The following is a 16,419-nucleotide window of genomic DNA, read 5'->3' as shown; positions in this document are numbered from 1 at the left end:
TTCGTGTACAAGAGAAATCGGTAGAGGTGACATAGTTTGAAGAGAAACAGTCTAGAAGAAGAGGACGCAGGGATAAGGAGTATCTGGGAAGGGCAGGGGTCCAGGATGGGCTAGAGTTAAAGTAACTGAGAAGTAGGAGAACAGGAGGATTCTTATGTCTCTGGTGCTAACGAACCAATGAAGCTGTAGGAGCATGTACAGCGCATGCTTCAAACGCTGCCAGGATTGATGAAGACTGTTGGAAGAAGTGAACGGCCCTCAGAGACCACCACATTTGTGTACACATGCGGGGAACTGCCTGGAAAATGATGTCATCCATACGTAGCCTCATGAACATGTATGTATGCCCAGGGCCTATAGAAGGACGGCTGTGTAGCAATGTGGGGACACACGTTCGGAGGAGCTATCCCCCATGTCTGCCAGTGCAGCAATAAAGAATACCTGCTTGTCAGCTTGGAAACTTTGTTAGCGGGTTTGTTCCTGCAGTTGTCTCCGTATCCATTTGTCACCCCAGATGGGACCCTCTCTGCTCGGCTGCAGGACCCGCTGAGGACAGGGCTCCCTAGGGCCCTTGGGAATTTTTCCCGGAGGGACCCGTTGACTCTTTCGGATCACTGCGGGAGCAGACAAGGACCATCTTCATCAAAGGTATTCTTTTCTTTTGTATGGTCTGTAAGGTGCAGGGGGCATCTTGCATAAAGACTGCATTGGTTATTGGGTTGGGTTGGTAAGCGTACATAAGGTTTGGAAGCCTTCCATAAATCGAGATAGGAAATTTCACAGGCAAAGGCGTACAGCCGGCTGCTAGTGTCCATTTGGGATACACCCACAGGAAACAGGGGTTCTTGTGGTTTGGGGCTTGAAAAAAGCAGGGGGTGTCTTGTGGAAATGGTTTTAGATCTTGTTGGTATTTGATTTATTTTGTGGCTTGTTACATGAAGGATTTTGGTATCGGTGACAGACTGTTATAACTGTGTTATTAATTGTGGTTTGATTGAATTTTAGTCTCTGTCTCTGGTTCAAGTGTTGTGACTGTGTGTAGTGTGTCTGTGGGATCCCGTGTGTGTGTGAGATTGATAACGGGATATGGGCAGAGTGATCATGAAAAAGAGTCCTTTACGGTGCATTTTGGCACAGTGAAAAGAACTGGGAGGGTCTCCTGGGGCTCGGTAAATAAGAAAACATTGGTAAAATACTGTAACCGATGGTTATCTTTGTATACTTTGGAAGATCAGGAAAAACGGCCTAAAAATAGAACTCTGAACTATCATACATTGTTACAATTAATGTTGTTTTGAGGCCGCAAGGAAAATGGCATGAAGTAATGTATGCAGATATGGTTTCCACTTTAAGAAACCATGCGGAGTGACAGACTCAATGCAAAATTGATATAGCTCCGCCAGATCCCGTAATTTTGGCTTTGGAAAAGGACAGGGAAAAACTGAAAGTTAAGATGGAGAGAGGCTGTTCAGCCTCTGATATTGGGGAAAGGGGTTTAAAGTCAAAAAAACAGTAAGATAGGTTAGAAAATTATATATCCCCGGTACCTGCGAGAGGAGCACCCTCTGCATCTGTCCTATCTGATACTGATAAGGAGCAAGAGGTTGCTGTCACTGGCACCAAGCGGCAGATGCACATTCCGAGGTCAGAAAGGGTTAAAGCAGCAGTGCTGTTGCAGAGGCATCTGCAGCCCCTGCAGAGCAGGGTGACTGTGAGGGGAAAAAAGGGAAACCAAGGGGGAAAGGAGGGGAGCTCACACAGCTCCTGTGTTTGAGCATGGGATGGGTGCTGGGACAGGCAAACAAGTGGGGACAGACGTGTTGACAGTTCCCAATGTCCTGTCCCTAAATCCTTTGTGTAAAGCCCTTCTCCAGCTCCTAAAGCACAGAATCCCACTAATCCTTGTGTTCCTGGCAAACTATTGGCATTGCTCTTACCATCCAAGCTTGCATCCCAAAAGAATACAAACTGGTGCCAGGAATTCCATGCCTGGAGTAGTTTTCAACAGGGAGTTAGAGACACCTCAGTTACTACAAGGAGCATCCCTCTTTGTCTGAGGAGAAGACTTGGATTATGGATGCCACCAGGTCCCTATTGGAACCAGATTAGCCTGAAGGTCCCTTCATCCCAAATGATTCCATAAGAAATGCAATCCAACTCCCATTTTCTCACTACTGATTGTAACATTTATGAACATTCCCTCTTTTTGCCGTGTTTTCCCTAACAGAATTCCAATTCCCTGACCTTTTCCAATGGATCTGGAAGCCTGGGGAGATTTGGAGCTTCAGTCTTGTGGCTGATCCACAGCGCTCAACCATATTGGAAGCATGGGAACATTTCTTCCCAAGGGATTCTGGAAAGAGGGATGAGGAGATGGGAAGTAGGTATAAGCAGATGGGAGCCTTCCCATTAAAAACCCACTGGAAAAAGGGCTTCTTAACAGGGTTTTAAGGGAAAATGATGGATGAGGACACAAGGGCTAGAGCCAGGCCAGGATTTGGGAAGTGTTTCCACCCCATTCCTCTTTCAATAGGGAATTTTCACTCTAAGCGCTGAGTTGTAAAATGGTTTGGCTTGGAAAGGACCTGAAGCTCAACCAGGTCTTGTAGGGACACCTTCCAGATTGTTCCAAGCCCTATCACTATTCCCTATTGGGAATGTTGCCCTCTTCTCCCCCACCATTCTAGTGGAAGGTGGCCCTATTGGAACTGGATGAGCTTGAAGCTCCCTTCCAAGTCAAACTGTTCCATGATTCCATCATCTTCATTGCTGTTCTTCTTTCCATTATTGCGGGAAATGAAGCTTTATCCAGCCCTTTCTTGGGGTTTTGGAGGTGCTTTTACATTCCAACAATGTTCCCGGCAAAGCAACAAAGAAAACCTGGAAGTCCTGGAACTTTGAAGGGTTTTCCCTGTGTCTGGGATGTGGATAAAGTGGATGCACTTGGATGCGGATAAAGTGAAGTGCTCACCCTAAGGAAAGAACTGAAGTTCTTTGGGCTTCCTCCACAGAACAGGTCTCATCAGGGATGTGGAAAGAGATCCCATGGCATAGATCCCAGTAGGAAGTACGTGGCTTGGGCACTGAATCCAAACCTGTGCCCAGAGTTCCCTTGAGCAAGGGGCAGGAAAAGCCCCAAAGCATTCCAGAAAGCAGGAATCAAAGGGTGGATGAAAGGGATGTGCACAGAGCCAAAGAGCAACCCTGTAGTAGCAACCAAAAGGCAGCGAGGCCAAAGCACAGCTTAAGGAAGCTGGGATTGAGTCAAAAGCCACCTGGAAAAGCAGGAATCCTGCTCCAAGAAGAATTTGGGGGATACTTCCTGCTCTTCCATAGTAGGAGAAGTGATGCTCAACACCTAACTATTGAGTAGGGCTCAGTTAGGTCCAGGTTAACCAGTGCGTGTTTCCCACCAACACCTAAATATTGAGTAGGGCTCAGGTCCACATTAAGCAGCGATGGAGCAGGCGGCACTAGGACCCTGATACGGGAGGCAGCGGACGGGCACTAGGACCCTGATACGGGAGGCAGCGGACGGGAACTAGGACCATGATACGGGAGGCAGCGGGGGGGGGCACTAGGACCCTGATGCGGGAGGCAGCGGACGGGCACTAGGACCCTGATACGGGAGGCAGCGGGGGGGGGCACTAGGACCCTGATACGGGAGGCAGCGGACGGGCACTAGGACCATGATACGGGAGGCGGGGGGGGGGGGGCAATAGGACCATGATACGGGAGGCAGCGGACGGGCACTAGGACCCTGATACGGGAGGCAGCGGACGGGCACTAGGACCCTGATGCGGGAGGGAGCGGGAGGGGCACTAGGACCCTGATGCGGGAGGGAGCGGGAGGGGCACTAGGACCCTGATACGGGAGGCAGCGGGGGGGGCACTAGGACCCTGATGCGGGAGGCAACGGGACGGGCACTAGGACCCTGATGCGGGAGGCAGCGGACGGGCACTAGGACCCTGATACGGGAGCTGCGGAGTGCTCGGGGCCGGGCCCCGCTGGTGATGGAGGCGGTGCGGAGGTGGGGGCAGGAGCGCTGGGTGCGCGCGCAGCTGCCGCCATCGTGGAGGGCGCAGCAGAGGGTGGGTGCGGGAGCTGCGGAGCAGCCATTGCCTGGAGGGGGGGAGAGGAGGGAGAGCGGGAGCAGGGAGAGAGGAGCATGGAGGGGAGGGAGGAGGAGGAGGAGGACGAAGAAGAAGAAGAAGAGAAGGAGCAGTGGTGGAGGCCGCAGCAAGGTGCGTGCTTGTGGCGCTCGGGTGGTGGAGGTTGGAAGTGCTGGGTTGCTGGGGTTCTAGGGGTGCTGTGGGTGCTGGGGATTCTGTGGGTGCTGGGGATTCTGTGGGTGCTGGAGCTGTTGTGGCTGCTGGCAGTGGTGGGAGTAGTATGCATACTATGGGTGCTGCGAGCTCTGTGGGTGCTGGGATTGCTATTGGTGCTCGGGTTCTATGGGTGCTGGGGGTTCTGTGGGTGTTGGGGTTCTATGGGTGCTGTGGGTGCTGTGGTTCTATGGATGCTTTGGATGCTGTGGATGCTGTGGGTGCAGGGGTGCTTTCAGTGCTGGGGATGCTGAGGGTGCTATAGGTACTGGGGTTCTATGGGTTCTGGGGGTGTTATTGGTGCTGTGGGTTTTGTGGGTGCTGCTGGTACTGGGACTGCTGTGAGGTCTATGGGTGGTGGGGGTGCTGGGGTTCTATGGGTGCTGGGTTTGCGGTGGGTGTTCCCTCCCCATCCCAAGTCAGCCCAAGCGCCCAGCCCCAGTCCCCATCCCCTGGCAGCGCCTTCGGGTTCCCGGCCTCCAGCTCTCCCCTTCCCTCCCATAGGACCCAGCGGGAGCCGGCGCCCCCCTGCGGGCAGCAGCGTCATTGCACACCTTGACCTCGACTGCTTCTATGCGCAGGTGGAGATGCTCCGGGCCCCGGAGCTCAGGGACAAGGCCTTGGGTAGGAGGAACCTTCCTGATGTTCCCTATGGGAGCATCCTCCTGGATCTGTTGGGAACTTTCCCTCTCCTCCTGTATCCAGCAGGAATTTCACCCCCCCTGGTGTCCCCCTTGTTGTAGGGGTGCAGCAGAAGTCCCTCGTGGTCACCTGTAACTACGAAGCCCGGCGCCATGGGGTGAAGAAGTTGATGTCCCTCAAAGAGGCCACGGAGAAGTGTCCTCACTTGGTGCTGGTCAATGGAGAAGACCTCACTCCCTATAGGGAGATGTCCTACAAGGTCACAGGTAGAGGACAATCACTTTGGTATATCCCATAATAGCAGCATCTGATGTTCTCCTCCTCTAGAAGGACACCTACTATGGGTTACTCCAACCTGGCCTTGAAGCAGAGGTGGAGCAGCCCCAGCTTCTGAATCCATCCCATGTCCTGCAGGGTGACAGGCAGAGGGCAACTACTTTGGTACATCCTGTAATAGCAGCATCTGATGCTCTCCTCCTTGAGGACACCTACTATGGGTTGCTCCAAGCTGGCCTTGGACCGGGGATGGAGCAGGCCCAGCTTCTCCATCCAACCCATCCCATGGCCTACAAGGTCATAGGCAGAGGGAAACCACTTTGGTGCATCCTATAATAGCAGCATCTGATGTTCTTCTCTTTGACAAGGACACCTACTGGGGGTTGCTCCAAGCTGGCCTTGAGCCAGGGATGGAGGAGGCCCAGCTTCTCCATTGTCCTGGGTTTAGCAGGAGCAGTCATTTTTCCTCCTTGGGAGCTGGTGCAGCACTGTGTGTTTTACTTTTGGCCTGAGAACAGCGCTGATAACACTGATGTTTGTAGTTACTGCTCACATGTTTGGTCTGACCAAGGACTTTGTGAGCCTCACGCTCTGCCAGGGAGGAGGGGAAGCTGGGAGGGAGCGGAGACAGGACACCTGACCCAAACTAGCCAAAGAGGTATTCCATACCACAGCACGTCATGCCCAAGATGTAAGTGAGAGTTACCCAGAAGAGCTAGTTCACTGCGGGGCTGGACCAGGTATCAGTCGGTGCTCAGTCGTGCTGGGTATTATCGGTCGGCGGGTGGTGAGGTGTTGTATTCTCTTCCCTTGTTGTTTCTCTTATCAGTATTATTATTGGTGGTAGCAGCAGTGATTTGTGTTATACCTTAGTTACTAGGCTGTTCTTATCTCAACTTGTGGGAATTACATTCTTTTCGCTTCTCCTCCCCATCCCTCTGGGAGCGGGGGGAAGAAAGGGGAGAGGGTAGGGAGTAGGCTGCGTGGTTCTGATTTACGGTCTGGGCTTAAACCACGACGTCCATCCAACCCATCCCATGGCCTACAAGGTCACAGGTAGAGGCCAACCACTTTGGTACATCCCATAATAGCAGCATCTGATGTGCTCCTCCTTGAGGACACCTTCTACAAGAGGATGCTCCAAACTGGCCTTGGACCAGGAGTAGAGCAGCTCCGTGTTCTCCATCCAACCCATCCCAATGTCCCACCATCCTCATAGGGAAGAGCTATGGACATAGGGATGGGCTGTCCAGAGAGGTTGGAGCATCCTTCTCTAGTAGGTGGCCCTATTGAAACTCCATGAGCTTGCAAGTCCCTTCCATCCATAGGGAGCCGTCAACCTCTTGGAATCAGTTGTATCCCTCTTATCTCAGGTTGTCTTCTCCTCCTAGAGCTCCTGCGGGAATATTGTCCATTGGTGGAAAGACTTGGCTTGGATGAGAACTTCCTGGATATCACAGATGTGGTGGAGCAACGCATAGGCTGCTTCCATCCAAGTGGATGGGCTGGGATCCGTGTCTCAGGCCATGTCTACAAGGACCAAGGTGAGTATCCACCTCGGCTTGGGAATAGCTGGAGAAGTGGACTTGGGAATGTCCAAGTATCCTGGAATTATGGAATAGCTTGGAAAGGACCTTTGGGATCCATGGAGGCATCAGAGTGGCTTCAGTGCATGAAGGGGCTCCGGAAAGATGAAGGGCTTTGGATGAGGAGCTGGAAGGATGGGACCATGGGAAGCTTGGGATGCAATCTTGGGAAGTTCATCCCCATGAGGCTGGTGGTACAGTGGGAATCTTGGGAAGTTCTTCCCCATGAGGCTGGTGGGACTGTGAGATTTTGGGAAGTTTTTGGGATGGGATCTGGGGAAGTTTGTCCGCATGAGGCTGGTGGGACAGTGGGAGGTGGGAGATGTCCCATCCCCAAGGCCAAGCTGGAGCAACCTGCTCCAGTGCAAGGTGGCCCTGGATGCACTCTAAGCTCCATCCATGCCATTCCATGATCTAGGAATGTGCTTCCACTTGATCCAGGTGACCAAACCCTCCTGCAGGGCTGGAATGCTACATGCCCCCCCAGAAAATCCATGGAATTAGGTTGACTCCCCCCATCCTTCCCACTTCTTTCTCCTTCCCAGCCATCAACGTGCAGGATCCAACCCATCGTAAGCTTGCCATTGGATCCCAAGTGATGGAAGAGCTCCGGGAATGCCTTTACTCCACGTTGGGCCTCACCAGCAGCGCTGGGGTGGCCACCACCAAGTTCTTGGCCAAGGTGGTCTCTGGGACCTTCAAACCCAACCAACAAACCCTGCTCCTGCCCCACAGCACCCAGGAGCTGCTGAGGAACCTGGGGTCCATCCGGAAGGTGCCAGGTAGGTGCTGGGGTCTCATCCAGGAGGTGCTGGGCACCCCAGGGAATTCATCCTTGCACTAGACCCAATGGTTGCGGTGTCCTTTAGGAGGCCAGAAGAGCTGTGTTGGGTTGAAGGCACCACCGGTATGGATGGGACATCTCTCACTTCCCATTATCCCATCCTTCCCACGAGGAAGAACTCTCTCAGCTTCCATCCCAAGGACCCCTCGGATAGGATAATGCCATTCCTGTGTCCTTATCCTGACAGGCATTGGCTCCAGGACTGCGGAACGCCTGGAAGCATTGGGTGTGAAGACAGTGGTGGATCTCCAAAGGTTTCCATCTGCTGGCTTGGAGAAGGAGCTGGGAATTGCGCTTGCTCAACGGATCCGGAAGCTTGGCTATGGGCAGGATGAGGCCCCTGTGACACCATCGGGACCTCCTCAGGTAGGAGACTTCCTTGAAGGAATTCTCAAGAAGGTCCTTCCAGAAGGTTCTGAAGCTCTGTGTGTCCAAGGTTCATTCCATATCTCCCTGCTTCTGTTCCTCTGGGGAATCTGGGATAGAATCCAAGTGATGGGATTCCTTCTGCTCTTAGTCCTTTAGCGATGAAGATTCCTTCCGGAAATGTTCCTCAGAGGCAGAAGTCCAGGAGAAACTGGGAACGATGCTTCCAAGCCTCTTGGAAAGGTGATTGTCTCCAGAGCTCTTCCTGATGGGATCATGTTTCTCATGGAGTGGCTTGGAAAGGGCGTTTTCCATGGAGTAAAGAGGGATGGGGGGGGTTCATTGTGGCCTTGAAGGTCATCTCCAAGCTGCCGATACCATGATCCAGTGATCCATGATCCATGCTGTGGCAGCTTCCATAGACCTGGAATAGCACTTACTCCTCGGTGCTCCATAGAATCCGCCGGGATGGGAGGCAACCACGCACCATAAGGTTGAGCATCCGCCGCTTCTCCTCATCAGGAAAGGGGTTCCATCGGGAATGCCGTCAGTGCCCTATCCCACCGCATCTCCTTCCCAAATTTGGGAAAGGTAAGCTTGGAATTTTCCCCTTTGTGCTGCTACAATGGGATTCTTCTCTCCAATCCCATTACTTAAGATCATCCCATTCCCAACTGTTCCAGCTTTGGGAATCTTTTCCATTCCTTGATCCCAAGAAGAGGGGGGCTCTTTGGAAGCTGTTTGCTATGGGGCTGCTGGGACAATGGAATGGGTTGGAAGAAGCTCTGGCCTCCTTTGCCTTTGCTCTATCTGCTCCATGCCCTTATGTTGAGGCCAGCAGGACATGGATGGAGCATCCATGTGGGAATATCTATGAGGGCTGGAATCACCTCCCATTGGAATCAGCTTTAGGGGGACATAGGAGACATTGAGACCAGGATGCTCCCTTTCCTACTGAACTGCCTGTTATTGCATGTGTTCCTTGGGATCCAATCCCTGTTTCCCAAGGGTTTTCCCATCTTGTAGATCCTGGGAGCCTCCTCTCCCCCTTGGGGAGCATCTTAATGAAGCTCCTGCGGAAGATGATCCCAACAGAGCTCCCATTCCACCTCACCCTCCTCAACGTCTGCTTCTCCAACCTCCAGGAGCTTCCCACCAGGAAGGGTTCCATTGGCTTCTACCTCAAGGGCAAGGGCCCAGCACCTGCTTCTGGCCAAGGAGGGAGTGGGAAGGTGCTTGTCTAGGGTGCTTATGGGTGCTGGAATGCTGAGGATTCTATGGGTGCTGGGGGTGCTAGGGTTCTGTGCATGTTATGGGTGCTGGGGGTTCTATGGGTGCTTGGGGTGCTGGGGCTGTTGTGGGTGCTGCAGGTGTTGTGGGTTCTGGGGATGCTGGAGCTGTTCAGGCTGCTGAGGGTTCTATGGTTGCCGTGGGTGCTAGGGTTGTTGTGGGTGCTAAGGGTGTTGTGGGTGCTAGGGTTCTGTGTGTGTTATGGGTGCTGGGGGTGCTGTGTTTGCTGTGGGTGCTGGGAGTGCTTTGATTGCTGGGGGTGGTGTGCATGCTGGGGGTTCTGTGGGTGCTGGAGGTGTGGGTGCTGGTGGTTGTGGGGGTGCTGTGCATGTTATAGTTGCTGGGGGTTCTATGGGTTTTGGGGGTGCTGTGTTTGGTATGGGTTCTACGAGTGCTGGGGGTGCTAAGGTTGCTGTGGGTACTGGGGGCTCTACGGGTGCTGGGGCTCTGTGGGTGCTGGCTTGCTATGGGTGCTGGGGTTCTATGGGTGTTGGGGGTGCTTTCAGTTTTGTTGGTGTTGTGGGTGCTGGTAGTGGTGGGTGTGCTATGGGTGCGTGGAGTTCTGGGGGTGCTATGGGTGCTGACGGGTGCTATGGGTGCTATAGTGCTGTGGGTGCTGGCGTTCTGTGCATGTTATGGGTGCTGGGAGTGCTGTGGTTGCTATGGGTGTTGGGGTGCTATGGTTGCTGTGAGAGCCCTCTCCTGGCCTTGGTCTGCCTGGAGCAGGCTCCAAGGCACCCTTGGCTGTGGCTCAGGCCGTGGCTGGTCCCTGGTTGGTGACGCCCAGGCTGCTCCTGCTTTGATCTCTGCTCTTTCCATAGGAAGCTGCAGATTCCCAAGGGAAGGGGAGCGCCTCTTGCAGCGGAATTCCCAACAGCAGGAAGCTTCTGGAGGGAGAGGAAAGCCCACGAAGACCTGGAACAATTCCCTCTTTTCCACCCATTGCCCAGGAAGTTCTTCCAGAAGCTCTTAAACAAGAACTCCCTTCCCAGCTGGAATTCCAAGCTGGGAATGTTCCCGCTCAGCCCTCACTGCCTTTTCCCAAAGAGATCCCAAACCCTTCCCAAAATCCAATGGGATTAAGCAGTGCTGTTCGCCCTGCAGGGTGTACTAACCCTGTAGGAGCAACACAGGCCTTTGAGTATCCCAGCAGGACAGGGGTCAGGATGGAGAAAGAGCCTCCAGAAGCTGGGATCATCCTGACTGGGTCATGTGCTTCTAGCTGGGATAAGGAGGCCCCTGCAGCAGCATCAATGGAGCAAACCCATTGTAAAGATGTAGTAATTCCTCCTGATGTGGATAAGGAGACTTTCTATGAGCTCCCTGTGGATGTGCAACGGGAATTGTTGGCCCAATGGAAGAGTGGATCCCAAAGGACGGATAAACCCTTGGGAAAGCTGAAGGCAAGGAAAAGGAGGAGGATGGAAGTGCCCTGTGGCTCTAACAGCTTGTGGAGATACCTTAAACCCCGAGAAGAAGGGTTCGGAAGGAGGGAAGCAGCTCTCGGAAGCGCTTTACACCTGGAATGGGGTGGTAGTAAAGAGGATGCTCCAACTCCAGCCATTCCCTTCCCAAAGAGGCCATAACCACGGTATAAACCCATAGTAATCACAGTGTAGACCTATAGTAATACCATTGTAAACCTGTAGTAACCACGTCCCAAAGCATTCCCAATGGCGTTCAGAGTGGGTGTTCCTGTATCATTCCCACCTGGAGCAAAGCAGGAGTTGCTGTGTAACACTTCCCTGTGGTGTGGATCCATCTCAACCCCAATGTAAATCCATTCCTCCTTGGATAGTGGATCCAGGGGGTTGAGAAGTGAATCCAAGGGCAAATTCCATGCGGATGCAGGGCTTGAGGTGCTGCTTCTCTCCACAAAGCACCTCAAGGCCATGGAATGCAAGGGATTACAAGAGGTGGGAAAGCATCCTCCAGATGAAAATTCCTAAAGGAAGAGTTACTCCAAGGTGGGTGAGTTACGCACCCTTTACCCATCCTTCACGTATCCTTTACCCCCCGTCTGGGGTTCGGAGTACTGGGGTCAGGGGTGAGGACCCATTAGGGTTTAGGTGCTGGTATCCCATGGGTGATTCCCATGGATCCAGGGAAGCCCTCAATGACTCCGGTTGGAATCCAAAGGTATCCCATAGGTGATGCAGTGGCCGGCGGAGCTCCCGTCTCCAGCCTGGAGGGAAGGCAATGCCGCGGGGCATGATGGGACTTGTGGTCCTCAGCGCTGCCGGCAATGCCGCCGCGAAGTACGCTGGGAGTTGTAGTCCTAGAGCTCTGCTGTGCCTACCGCTGTCGCACTCGGCTGCGTGCAGCCATCCGGCCGCGGGGCATGCCGGGAGTTGTAGTCCTCCCTGGTACTTCAGTCACTGCTACGCCTACAGCTCCCACAATGCCCTTTAAGCCGACGGCGTTCCGCCGCGAGGCATGATGGGAGTCGTAGTCCTTTGGTGTCGCTCAGTGCTGCGCCTACAACTCCCAGCATGCCCCGCGCCATTTTGCGGCGGAGCGCGGCCCTTTCAAACGCGCTCCGCGGGCTGAGGTGAGAGTTGGGATGGAGGCGGATTCCCGGCATGAATGGGGCCGGATGAGACCCCTTGAAAGGGGGACGTTCTATGGGGTCTTGTGAGGGAAAGGGGGGGGATAATGGCGGCTTGGTGGGGGGGGAAGGGCGGGACGGGGAAGGGGGGTGGTGACGATGTGGGGCTGATGGTGATGATGTGGAGCTGATGCTGTGGGGCTGAAGGGTGCTATGGGGCTGATGCTGATGATGGGCTAACGCTGATGTGGGCCTGCTGATGCTGATGTGGGGCTGATGGTGCTGAGCATCCTCTCTTGTATCCTTCCCCCCCCCCCCCATTCCCGCTGTTATTCCCAATCCCATCCCTTCATTCCTTGCCCTGTGCTTCCCTTTGGGTCCCAATGGTCATCCCAAAGGGACCCATCCTGCTTCATGTAATAGATGCTAAGTAACCCCTTTAGTGCACGTTATTCCTTGTCCTTTCCTTGTAGGTGCATGAGGAAGATTCCCACATGGATCATGGCTGGAAAACCTGGATCACCCCTGCATCCCTGGTGTCCTCCCTCCTTACTCCCTGGAGCAGCTGCTACTCCCAGCCCTATTCCATCCTTTACAGGGAGCATTCCTACAGCTCTGCATTGGAAGCCTTGGAAGCATACATTGAGGACTTCAACCTGAGCCAAGCGTCTCCCTGTGGAAGCATGGGGAAGATCTGCATCCATGGGAGCATTCCTAAGGAAATCAGACTTTCCAACCACTATGCCAAGGAAAAACAAGGTAGCAAATGTTCCTTTTTCCCCCTCTTCTTCTCTTTTCCTTTTTCATCTTCCCTTTTCCCATTCCCCTTTTCCCTTTCCCTTTTTCCCTTTTCCCTTTCCCTTTTCCCTTTCCCTTTTCCTTTCCCTTTTCCTTTCCCTTTTCCTTTCCCTTTTCCTTTCCCTTTCCCTTTTCCCTTTTCCCTTTCCCATTCCCCTTTTCCCTTTTCCCTTTCCCTTTCCCTTTTCCCTTTTCCCTTTTCCCTTTCCCTTTCCCATTTCCCTTTCCCCTTTCCCTTTTCCTTTCCCATTTTCCTTTCCCTTTCCCTTTTCCCTTTTCCCTTTTCCCTTTTCCCTTTCCTTTTCCCTTTCCCTTTCCCCTTTCCCTTTCCCTTTTCCCTTTCCCCTTTCCCTTTCCCCTTTCCCCTTTCCCCTTTTCCTTTCCCCTTTTCCTTTCCCCTTTTCCTTTCCCCTTTTCCTTTCCCCTTTTCCTTTCCCCTTTTCCTTTCCCCTTTTCCTTTCCCCTTTTCCTTTCCCCTTTTCCTTTCCCCTTTTCCTTTCCCCTTTTCCTTTCCCCTTTTCCTTTCCCCTCTTCCTTTCCCCTTTTCCTTTCCCCTTTTCTTTTCCCCTTTCCCTTTCCCTTTCCCCTTTCCCTTTCCTGTCACGGAATGGACTCAGAGATCAATATGATCAGACAAAAAGCCATTTATTGCAAAGCATTAACTCCTTATATACTATTGCTTACACACACCTACAGCAATTTGTCATATCATGATTGGATACTTGTCTTGAAGACCCTTAGTGACTAACATATAATTGGTTAAGCACAGGTGTGAGAACTTGACCTCCAACACTTGTCAACAGTCCACAGTTCTCATCACTCAGTGAATTACAGCTTCTTCTTATCTTGCTTGCTTAGGCTTCCTCAGGCCTCCCACGGCCTTGCTGTATCCCTCAGAGTTATTCAGACCTCATGTACCAAATATCCATTCTCTTGTGAGAACTGTCTCCACATGGGCTTTATGGGGTAATTATGGGGCTCTATGTGGTAATTATTCGGCAATATTGGGACACAATGAGGCAACAATGGGGCTCTATGGGGCATTAATGAAGTTCTATGGGGCGAGAATGGGGCTCTAAGGGGCAATTATGGGGTTCTATGAGGCAACAATTCTGTTCTATCGGGCAATAATGGGGCACTATGAGGCAACAATGGGGCTTTATGGGGTAATAATGGGGCTCTATGTGGTAATAGTTGGGCAATAATGGGGCTCTATGAGGCAACAATGTGCCTTTTTGGGGTAATAATGGGGCTCTATGAGGCAACTATTGGGCAATAATGGAGCTCTATGAGGCAACAATGGGGCTTTATGGGGTAATAATGGGGCTATATGTGGTAATAATTTGGCAATAATGGGGTCTATGAGGCAACAATGGAGCTCTATGGGGTAATAATGGGGCTCTATGAGGGAACAATGGGGCTTTATGGTGTAATAATGGTGCTCTATGTGGTAATAATTGTTCAGTAATGTGGCTCTATGAGGCAACAATGGGGCAACAATGGGGCTCTATGGGGTAATAATGGGGCTCTATGAGTCAAAAGTTGGGCAATAATGGGGCTCTATGAGGCAACAATGGGGCAACAATAGGGCTCTATGGGGTACTAATGGGGCTCTATGAGTCAACAGTTGGACAATAATGGGGCTCTATGGGGTAATAATGGGGCTATATGTGATAATAATTGGGCAATAATGAGGCACTATGAGGCAACAATGGGGCAAGAATAGGGTAATAATGGGGCTCTATGAGGGAACAATGTGGCTTTATGGGGTGATAATGGGGCTCTATGTGGAAATACTTGGGCAAAACTGGGGCTCTATGAGGCAACAATGGAGCAACAATGGGGCGTTTATGGGGTAATAATGGGGCTCTATGTGGTAAGAATTGGGCAATAATGGGGTTCTATGAGGCAACAATGGGGCTTTATGAGGTAATAATGGAGCTCCATGAGGTAATAATTGGGCAATTATGGGGCTCTATGAGACAACAATGGGGCAACAATTGGGTCTATGGGGTAATAATGGGGCTCTATGAGGCAACAATGGGGCTTTATGGTGTAATAATGGGGCTCTATGTGGTAATAACTGGGCAATAATGGAACACTATGAGGCAACAATGGAGCAACAATGTGGCTTTTATGGGGTAATAATGGGGCTCTATGTGTTAATTATTGGGCAAGAATGGGGCTCTATGAGGCAACAATGGGGCTTTATGGGGCAATAATGGGGCTCTATGTGATAATAATTGGGCAATAATGAGGCACTATGAGGCAACAATGGGGCTAGAATGGGGTAATAATGGGGATCTATGAGGGAACAATGTGGCTTTATGGGGTAATAATGGGGCTCTATGAGGGAACAATGGGGCTTTCATGGGGTAATAATGGGGCTCTATGAGGGAACAATGGGGCTTTATGGGGTAATAATGGGGCTCTATGAGGGAACAATGGGGCTTTTATGGGGTAATAATGGGGCTCTATGAGGGAACAATGGGGCTTTTATGGGGTAATAATAGGGCTCTATGTGGTAATCATTGGGCCATAATGAGGCACTATTGTTGGGGGTCGAGCATGGGCGCTTGAACAGGCCTACAGCAAGCTGTGAGAAAGTGAACTTATGACCCCAGGTTAAAAGAAGAAGAAGTGTCAAGATCAGCAAACAGGAATGCAATAACAAGATGCCAGAAGCATGATGTAACGCTAAGCTGAAGCCAAGGTGTGAACCCAATCAGGAGAGGTAAAGGGGAGCGTGTATAAAACCACCTGTATTTACTAGGCAGTTGCTAACAAGAAACAGTACCTTGTATTGTATGGATTTGTCACTTGTAAAAGAGGTGTTAAAGAATGCAAAATTGCAACAGCTGCTAGAAAATGCTAAGGCAAAAGCTAGAAAGATTCTAATATGATGGCACTGTTACAAAGCAGGTAGTGGAACAAATGAAGAGGGTGGGAGAAATCCACTGGTAAGAAGTTTCTTTGGTTAGTCCCTTGCTGTCATCAGCATCTTCAACATGCTGATGCACTCTGTGATAGTTACTCTGCTAATGTAAATCTGTGTGTACTTTGCTGTAGTAGTGACTTGTTAGTGGGTGAAGCAGGTGAAACTCTGCATTGACAACAAGGTGCAAGGACTGAGATTGCTTACCACAGTCAAGGGCAAGACTGGGTTGGCCTCTGTGTCTGCCACCAGGAAGAACCTTTAGCTTCGCTGCTGGCTGCAACCCAGCAGGTGTAGAGCAGTGGAGACACATGCTATGCCAGACCTTGATGTGAGGGATGGCCTCCGCTGTTATCAGAGAGCTATCCAGGAGAAAAGGTTAGGCCCAGCTGTGTACAGCTATCAACAGAACCATACTGACTGCCAGAGAAATACACAAATCCCCAGAACTCAACAACATCAAGAAACAGCAATGACAGAAATCTTTGTAATATCTGTTCTATTATGTGTGACCGTGGGTAATGGACAAGTATACTGAGCACATCTGGTAAATCCTCATTATTCCATCCTGTTACATGGTGTGTAAATAATGGACCAAATTCCTTTGGGAACACCGTTTCCTTCCACAGCAGAGTCCCCTTTCCTGATCCACGGAAGCCCAGAAGGAATCCCTGCATCTTCCTTGCAGGATAACGGGATAAGGTTTGGAGTCCGTGCTGCCTGGATGCTGATGGAGATGGAGAGCAGGGAATGGGAACCTTCGGGCTCCGGAGCTCCTTGGTCCAGGTTTGTCTCTGCCATCCTCTTCC

At 51.7% G+C, this 16,419-nt stretch overlaps 1 protein-coding gene across 9 annotated transcripts; it reads left to right on the top strand.

Moving 5' to 3' along the window:
- The first annotated feature begins 4,066 nt into the window (after nt 1–4,066).
- LOC101868682 (DNA polymerase iota) lies at nt 4,067–15,350 on the top strand. Of its 9 annotated transcripts, none has more exons than XM_034074063.1 (12): nt 4,194–4,244; nt 4,830–4,949; nt 5,069–5,233; nt 6,635–6,787; nt 7,375–7,611; nt 7,861–8,039; nt 8,191–8,282; nt 8,497–8,630; nt 9,066–9,271; nt 10,151–11,296; nt 12,351–12,636; nt 15,300–15,350. In XM_034074063.1, exons 2-10 carry the CDS (start codon nt 4,913–4,915, stop codon nt 10,913–10,915), a joined length of 1,968 nt encoding a protein of 655 aa, XP_033929954.1. In that variant the 5' UTR covers nt 4,194–4,244; nt 4,830–4,912; the 3' UTR covers nt 10,916–11,296; nt 12,351–12,636; nt 15,300–15,350. The 9 variants fall into 9 exon arrangements, with proteins under 9 accessions (XP_033929956.1, XP_033929954.1, XP_033929953.1 ...); XM_034074062.1 differs by lacking the exon at nt 15,300–15,350 and adding an exon at nt 13,534–13,591; XM_034074067.1 differs by lacking the exon at nt 15,300–15,350 and having other exon boundaries at nt 10,151–10,920; nt 11,210–11,296; nt 12,351–12,637.
- The last annotated feature ends 1,069 nt before the right edge of the window (nt 15,351–16,419 follow it).

This window comes from Melopsittacus undulatus, unplaced genomic scaffold (genome assembly GCF_012275295.1).
Source record: "Melopsittacus undulatus isolate bMelUnd1 unplaced genomic scaffold, bMelUnd1.mat.Z mat_scaffold_49_arrow_ctg1, whole genome shotgun sequence".
NCBI classification, from domain to species: Eukaryota; Metazoa; Chordata; class Aves; order Psittaciformes; family Psittaculidae; genus Melopsittacus; species Melopsittacus undulatus.
This window is presented reverse-complemented; position numbering and strand designations above follow the sequence as displayed.

Coding starts and splice junctions, on each gene's coding strand:
- LOC101868682 (XM_034074063.1), top strand. CDS start 4,913: ATGCTCCGGGCCCCGGAGCTCAGGGACAAGGCCTTGG. Junction 8,040..8,190: donor CACCATCGGGACCTCCTCAG/GTAGGAGACTTC, acceptor TTCTGCTCTTAG/TCCTTTAGCGATGAAGATTC. Junction 8,283..8,496: donor CTTCCAAGCCTCTTGGAAAG/GTGATTGTCTCC, acceptor GGTGCTCCATAG/AATCCGCCGGGATGGGAGGC.